Below are 8,878 nucleotides of genomic sequence, written 5' to 3' on the forward strand. Positions count from 1 at the left end.
TTCAGCAGACGTAGGGGAGCCAGCAGGCCAGAGGTGGATGAATGCAATGCCCTCTTTTGGGTGTAGGGACTGATCAGAGCCTGAAGGTACGGAGGTGCCGTTCCCCTCACAGCTCCGTAGGCAAGCACCATGGTCTTGTAGCAAATGCGCGCTTCAACTGGAAGCCAGTGTAGTGTGCGGAGGAGCGGGGTGACGTGAGAGAACTTGGGAAGGTTGAACACCAGACGGGCTGCGGCGTTCTGGATGAGTTGTAGGGGTTTAATGGCACAGGCAGGGAGCCCAGCCAACAGCGAGTTGCAGTAATCCAGACGGGAGATGACAAGTGCCTGGATTAGGACCTGTGCCGCTTCCTGTGTAAGGCAGGGTCGTACTCTCCGACTGTTGTAGAGCATGAACCTACAGGATCGGGTCACTGCTTTGATGTTAGCAGAGAACGACAGGGTGTTGTCCAGGGTCACGCCAAGGCTCTTCGCACTCTGGGAGGAGGGCACAACGGAGTTGTCAACCGTGATGGCGAGATCATGGAACGGGCACTCCTTCCCCGGGAGGAAGAGCAGCTCCGTCTTGCCAAGGTTCAGCTTGAGGTGGTGATCCGTCATCCATACTGATATGTCTGCCAGACATGCAGAGATGCGATTCGCCACCTGGTTATCAGAAGGGGGAAAGGAGAAGATTAGTTGTGTTTCGTCTGCGTAGCAATGATAGGAGAGGCCATGTGAGGATATGACAGAGCCAAGTGACTTGGTGTATAGCGAGAATAGGAGAGGGCCTAGAACTGAGCCCTGGGGGACACCAGTGGTGAGAGCACGTGGTGCGGAGACAGCTTCTCGCCACGCCACTTGGTAGGAGCGACCGGTCAGGTAGGACGCAATCCAAGAGTGAGCCGCGCCGGAGATGCCCAGCTCGGAGAGGGTGGAGAGGAGGATCTGATGGTTCACAGTATCAAAGGCAGCAGACAGGTCTAGAAGGACAAGAGCAGAGGAGAGAGAGTTAGCTTTAGCAGTGCGGAGAGCCTCCGTGACACAGAGAAGAGCAGTCTCAGTTGAATGACCAGTCTTGAAACCTGACTGGATCAAGAAGGTCATTCTGAGAGAGATAGCAAGAGAGTTGGCTAAAGACGGCACGCTCAAGAGTTTTGGAGAGAAAAGAAAGGAAGTTCAACCTTACACACTATTAATCTCTCTCTCTCCCCGTCTCTATCTCTCCCCGTCTCTCTCTCTCCCCACCTATCTCTCCCCCCCTCTCTCGCTCTTCCCCCTCTCTCTAGAGAGCGGAGGAGAGACCATCGTTTTCTCAGATCTCCATCTTGATCTCCGATGCTCTGGAAGTGGACGGCTCCTCCTCCGCCTGAACCCACCAATCAGATCCTCTCCTCAGCCTGAACCCACCAATCAGAATGCAACCACCAATCGGATGTACTCAGATCTCCTCAGATTGAATGGGGACTGCTTGGATAAGGTTCCAAACATTCCACACCACGGATAGATCTCTCACGATGGATTTTGTTAGACAGAAAGCTCACGTCCAAATACAATATACTGTTTCACCACATCTATCCTGTCTGACAGGAAACTGGACTGTCTGTCTTCTCAAAACGGTATATGATTTATCCCTCTTCATTCTCCAGTTGTTTGTTTGAACTGAACTAATTAAATCCCATTGCTAGTCATGTTAGTGTACACTGATTGGATAAAACATTAGGAACACCTTCCTAATATTGAGTTGCACCCCCCCCCCCCCCCCCCTTTTCCCTCAGAACAAACTCAATTCGTCGGGTCATGGACTCTACAAGGTGTCGAAAGCGTTCCACAGGGATGCTGGCCCATGTTGCCTCCAATGCTTCCCACAGTTGTGTGAAGTTGGCTGGACGTCCTTTGGATGGTGGACCATTCTTGATACACACGGGAAACTGTTGAGTGTGAAAAACCCAGCAGCGTTGCAGTTCTTGACACACTCAAACCGGTGCGCCTGGCACCTACTACCATACCCCGTTTCAAAGGCACTTAAATATTTTGTCTTGCCCGTTCACCCTCTGAATGGCACACATACACAATCCATGTCTCAGTTGTCTCAAGGCTTAAAAATCCTTCTTTAACCTGTCTCCTCCCCTTCATCTACACTGGTTAAAGTGGATTTAACAAGTGACATCAATAAGGGATCATAACTTTCACCTGGTCAGTCATGGAAAGACCAGGTGTGTATTCAGGTACATTCATTCATCTTCTAACACATCTGGTCCTGTTAGTGTATAATACAGCGGGTCCATTCATTCATCTTCTTCTATTTCAATACTCAATCACATGTCCTCCATCCAGCTGACTTGTGCTGTGGACAGACAGATATATTTACAAGGTAAATGTATGTTTGTAATAATCCTGCAGGAGCTTGAATGTAATTACAATAACATGAATGACAATACTACATACAGTGGGGAAAAAAGTATTTAGTCAGCCACCAATTGTGCAAGTTCTCCCACTTAAAAAGATGAGAGAGGCCTGTAATTTTCATCATAGGTACACGTCAACTATGACAGACAAATTGAGAAAATAAATTCCAGAAAATCACATTGTAGGATTTTTAATGAATTTATTTGCAAATTATGGTGGAAAATAAGTATTTGGTCACCTACAAACGAGCAAGATTTCTGGCTCTCACAGACCTGTAACTTCTTCTTTAAGAGGCTCCTCTGTCCTCCACTTGTTACATGTATTAATGGCACCTGTTTGAACTTGTTATCAGTATAAAAGACACCTGTCCACAACCTCAAACAGTCACACTCCAAACTCCACTATGGCCAAGACCAAAGAGCTGTCAAAGGACACCAGAAACAAAATTGTAGACCTGCACCAGGCTGGGAAGACTGAATCTGCAATAGGTAAGCAGCTTGGTTTGAAGAAATCAACTGTGGGAGCAATTATTAGGAAATGGAAGACATACAAGACCACTGATAATCTCCCTCGATCTGGGGCTCCACGCAAGATCTCACCCCGTGGGGTCAAAATGATTACAAGAACGGTGAGCAAAAATCCCAGAACCACACGGGGGGACCTAGTGAATGACCTGCAGAGAGCTGGGACCAAAGTAACAAAGCCTACCATCAGTAACACACTACGCCGCCAGGGACTCAAATCCTGCAGTGCCAGACGTGTCCCCTGCTTAAGCCAGTACATGTCCAGGCCCGTCTGAAGTTTGCTAGAGTGCATTTGGATGATCCAGAAGAGGATTGGGAGAATGTCATATGGTCAGATGAAACCAAAATAGAACTTTTGGGTAAAAACTCAACTCGTCGTGTTTGGAGGACAAAGAATGCTGAGTTGCATCCAAAGAACACCATACCTACTGTGAAGCATGGGGGTGGAAACATCATGCTTTGGGGCTGTTTTTCTGCAAAGGGACCAGGACGACTGATCCGTGTAAAGGAAAGAATGAATGGGGCCATGTATCGTGAGATTTTGAGTGAAAACCTCCTTCCATCAGCAAGGTCATTGAAGATGAAACCTGGCTGGGTCTTTCAGCATGACAATGATCCCAAACACACCGCCCGGGCAACGAAGGAGTGGCTTTGTAAGAAGCATTTCAAGGTCCTGGAGTGGCCTAGCCAGTCTCCAGATCTCAACCCCATAGGAAATCTTTGGAGGGAGTTGAAAGTCTGTGTTGCCCAGTGACAGCCCCAAAACATCACTGCTCTAGAGGAGATCTGCATAGAGGAATGGGCCAAAATACCAGCAACAGTGTGTGAAAACCTTGTGAAGACTTACAGAAAACGTTTGACCTGTGTCATTGCCAACAAAGGGTATATAACAAAGTATTGAGAAACTTTTGTTATTGACCAAATACTTATTTTCCACCATAATTTGCAAATAAATTCATTATAAATCCTACAATGTGATTTTCTGGAATTTCTTTTCTCATTTTGTCTGTCATACTTGACGTGTACCTATGATGAATATTACAGGCCTCTCTCATCTTTTTAAGTGGGAGAACTTGCACAATTGGTGGCTGACTAAATACTTTTTTCCCCCACTGTATATACTATTCTCCTATATGATTGTATTCTCTTCCATTAACTCAGGAGGGAAACGATGTCAACAGACACTTAGACCTAAGAGTATGAAACACCACTTTACAAGGATACAAGTGCCTTCACAAAGTATTCACACCCCTTGACTTTTTCCACATTTTGTTGTGTTACAGCCTGAATTTAAAATTGATTATATTGAGATTTTGTGTCACTGATCTGCACACAATATCCCATAATGCCAAAGTAGAATTATATATTTTTAGAAATGTCTTCAATCAATAAGTGTTCAACCCCTTTTATGGCAAGCCTAAATAAATTCAGGATAAAAAATGTGTTTAACAAGTCACATGTTGCATAGACTCACTCTGTGTGCAATGATAGTGTTTAACATGATTTTTGAATGACTACCTCATCTCTGTACCCCACACATATAATTATCTGTAAGGTCCCTCAGTCGAGTAGTGAATTTCAAACACAGATTCAACCACAAAGATCAGGGAGGTTTTCCAATGCCTCACAAAGAAGGTCACCTATTGGTAGATGGGTAAAAAAAAAAAAAAAAGACGTTGACTATCCCTTTGAGCTTGGTGAAGTTATTAATTACACTTTGGATGGTGTATCAATACACCCAGTCACTACAAAGATACAGGCGTCCTTCCTAACTCAGTTGCCAGAGAAGAAGGAAACCGCTCAGGGATTACTAACCTAAATGATAGTGAAAGGAAGGAAGCCTGTACAGAATACAAAATATTCCAAAACATGAATCCTTTTTGCAATAAGGCACTAAAGTAAAACTGCAAAAAATGTGGCAAAGAAATTAACTTTATGTCCTCAATACAAAGTGTTGTGTTGTGTTGGATTTTCCCCAAACATATCACTGAGTACCACTCTTCATATTTTCAAGCATGGTGGTGGCTGCATCATGTTATGGGTATGCTTGTCATCGGCAAGGACTACAGAGTTTTCCTTTGATAGAAATAAATGGAATGGAGCTAAGCACAGGCAAAATCCTAGAGGAAAACTTGGTTCAGTCTGCTTTCCAACAGACACTGGGAGACAAATGCACCTTTCAGCAGGACAATTACCTAAAACACAAGGCTAAATCTACACTGGACTTGCCTACCAAGTCGACATTTGAATGTTCCTGAGTGGCCTAGTTACCGTTCTGACTTAAATCTGCTTGAAAATCAATGGCCAGACTTGTCTAGCAATGATCAACAACCAATTTGACAGAGCTTGAAGGATTTTCTAAAAAAAAATAATGTGCAAATATTGTACAACCCAGAAAGACCCACAGCTGTAATCGCTATCAAAGGTGATTCTAACATGTATTGACTCGGGTGAGAATAGTTATGTAAATTAGATATTTTTATGTATTTCATTTTCAATAAATGTACAAAAATGTCTCATTATGGGGTATTGTGTGTAGATGGGCGAGAAGTGAGAAATCAATTTAATCCATTTTAAATTCAGGCTGTAACACAACAAAATGTGGAATAAGTCAAGGGGTGTGAACACTTTCCGACGGCACTAGCTAGCTTTTGGTACAATGAGTCAATGAGGGTTAATTAATTAATGTTTTTAATAGTAGTGTGACTTGTTATGAAATTAAATCATATTTATCAAACGACGTCCTGTGAAGTGATATCCACGCACACACACACACACACACACACACACACACACACACACACACACACACACACACACACACACACACACACACACTCTTGTGAAGGGATGTGCCTGTATTGTAGCTTGCAGTGTTATTTATGCATGACCGCCGCAATACAAAACATCCACCTCCACCGGACACCCGGCCTGCCCGGCCCGACCCAACGACTTAAGACACGCCACGCCCCGCGCTCAGCCAGAAACGCAGAGAGAGTCGTCCGTTAGCCTATGAGATGCTGTAAAGGGGTTATTGTATCGGAGGCTCCGGATCTAGGACCGTCTCAAAAGGTAAGACCAAGCAGGGAGACATGATTTATGGCTTCTTCAACTCATTCTGGACACTTGTTGATGTTTTTCTCAGGGTTGAACTGATGACCCCCCCCCCCCCCCCCCTTATTGATACTAGTCAGGATATATCTGTCCTCTGTAGCGCAGTTGGTAGAGATAGTGGGTTCGATTCCCGGGACCACCCATACGTAAGATATGTATGCACGCATGACTAAGTCGCTTTGGATAAATTGGCATATATTATTTGTATTATATTGTAATAATTCCAGGGCATATCGGGTGCTACAGTAGATGCAGTGCGTTCAGAAAGTATTCATACCCCATGACTTATTCCACATGTTGTTGTGTTGCAGCCTGAATTCAAAATGGTTTCAATTACAACATTTCTCACCCATCTACACACAACAATACCCCATAATGACAAAGTGAAAACATGTTTTTAGACATTTTTTTGGAAATTGTATCTTTCTGGGTAAGTCTCTAAGAGCTTTCTACACCTGGATTGTACAATATCTGCCCATTTACTCTTTTTAAATGATTCAAACTCTGTCATTTTCAAGTCTTGCCATAGGTCTTCAAGCAGATTTAAGTCAAAAGTAACTTGGCCAATCAAGAACATCTTGGTAAGCAACTCCAGTGTATATTTGGCCTTGTGTTTTAGGTTATTGTCCTGCTGAAAGGTGAATTCATCTCCCAGTGTCTGGTGGAAAGCAGACTGAACCAGGTTTTCCTTTAGGATTTTGCCTGTGCTTAGCTCCATTCAATTTCTTTTTTTATCCTGAAAAACTCCCCAGTCCTTAACAATTACAAGCATACCCATAACATGATGCAGCCACCACTATACTTGAAAATATGGAGAGTGGTACTCAGTAATGTGTTGTTTGGGGAAATTCCAATACAACACTTTGTATTCAGGACAGAAAGTGAATTGCTTTGTCACATTTTTTGCAGTATTACTTTAGTGCCTTGTTGCAAACAGGATGCATGTTTTGGAATATTTTTTATTCACTCTGTCAATTAGGTTAGTATTGTGGAGTAACTACAATGTTGTTGATCCATCCTCAGTTTTCTCCTATCATAGCCATTAAACTCTGTAACTGTTTTAAAGTCACCATTGGCCTCATGGTGAAATCCCTGAGCGGTTTCCTTCCTCTCCGGCAACTGAGTTAGGAAGGACGCCTGTATCTTTTGTAGTGACTGGGTGTATTGATACAACATCCAAAGTGTAATTAATAACTTCACCATGCTCAAAGGGATATTTAATGTCTGTTTATTTTTAATAGGTGGCCTTTGTGAGGCATTGGAAAACCTCCCTGGTCTTTGTGGTTGAATCTGTGTTTGAAATTCACTGCTCGACTGAGGGACCGTACAGAGATGAGTCCATGCCACTTATTATGTGACTTAAGCACATTTTTACTCCTGAACTTTTTTAGGCTTGCCATAAACAAAGGGGTTGAATGCTTATTGACACAAGACATTTCAGCTTTTAATTTTTCATTAATTTGTAAACATTTCGAAAAACATAATCCATTTTTAATTCAGGCTGTAACATAACATGGAAAAGGTAAAGGGGTGTGAATACTTTGAAGGCTAACGATGTAGATAATGTTTAATGATGTTTAACGATGTAGATAACGATGTTTAACGATGTTTAACGATATAGATAACAATGTTTTGTGGTTTTGTGAATAACCTGCTGTGCAGGTGAGGTAATGAGTGAGGGGTCAAAGCCAAATCACTACTGGTGACCCCAACACTCGCTCTATGCTTTAGCTCGGTGGACTAACACAGTCTTGAGCTATATCTACTTTGCGGGAATAAAATATGTCCTGTGGTCTTAGAGGCATTGATGAAACTTAAGGATTTTTGGGCACTGGCCAGCCGGACTAGTAGACTGTGATTTCTACTAGCCTGGGAAACATGAGGTCCAAACTCTGTGCGATGCGATACTTCAAAATACATAATTGGCCGCAGAGCTAGTTTGCTACTTTTTTTTTTTTTTTTTTTTTGGTCATTTAGCAGACGCTCTTATCCAGAGCGACTTACAGGAGCAATTAGGGTTAAGTGCCTTGCTCAAGGGCACATCGACAGATTTTTTTTCACCTAGTCGGCTCGGGGATTAGAACCAGCGACCTTTCGGTTACTGGCACAACGCTCTTACCCACTAAGCTACTAGCCCAGTCTGAAGAGTACTAGTCAGCTGGCGGGCTAGCTTAACTTCCATTCCTGCTTAGAGGTAATACTAGTTGTTGGTATGTTGCTGTGTGTTCTGACTTCCATGACTTATTACACTGTCGACTCTATTGTCCTGCCTAAAGGTCAAATGTCAAAGGTCGTGTGTGCCATTGTTTGTTTGTCCCAGTCAGTCAGGCAACGGGAGAGGGTGTTACGGATTAAAGACTCACTAAGGACACGCCGTAGCCAGGAGGGAAAACAGTGCATTATGTATGAGATAAGACAATATGACAATAGAAGGATTAGTCTATTCTTAGTCTTTATTATAGGAAGACGATATGGAGAGGAAAAACGTGAGGATTCACCACTCAATCACACACACACACTCTCACACACACACACTCTCTCTCACACACACACACACTCTCACTCTCACACACACTCTCTCACTCACACACACTCACTCTCACACACACTCACACACACTCTCACACACACTCACTCATACTCTCACACACACTCACTCTCACTCACATACACACACACACACACACACACCCATTGTTGTCCAACTGGACCTCTCAATAGCATATGAGAGACAATCGCAAGCTGTCCTTAAACCACCTGTGTGTGTATCCCACCTGTTCATATACAATCATGATCTTCTTCCATCTTCATCATCTTTTAACACTGTAATCGTCCTCCTCTTCCTCTTCCTAG

At 43.4% G+C, this 8,878-nt stretch overlaps 1 protein-coding gene across 1 annotated transcript in view; it reads left to right on the plus strand.

The window, feature by feature from the left end:
- The window catches only part of LOC311112731 (tyrosine-protein kinase Tec-like), a 37,364-nt gene extending 35,696 nt beyond the window's left edge, over nucleotides 1-1,668 (plus strand). Inside the window, exon 19 of the mRNA XM_084155859.1 lies at nucleotides 1,268-1,668. Coding sequence (XP_084011985.1) covers nucleotides 1,268-1,351 — 84 coding nt within the window. The 3' untranslated portion in view covers nucleotides 1,352-1,668. The remainder of the gene's footprint in view (nucleotides 1-1,267) is intronic.
- Nucleotides 1,669-8,878: the final 7,210 nt, after the last annotated feature.

This window comes from Coregonus lavaretus, assembly GCF_964263955.1.
Source record: "Coregonus lavaretus genome assembly, chromosome: 39".
In the NCBI taxonomy this organism is placed as follows: Eukaryota; Metazoa; Chordata; class Actinopteri; order Salmoniformes; family Salmonidae; genus Coregonus; species Coregonus lavaretus.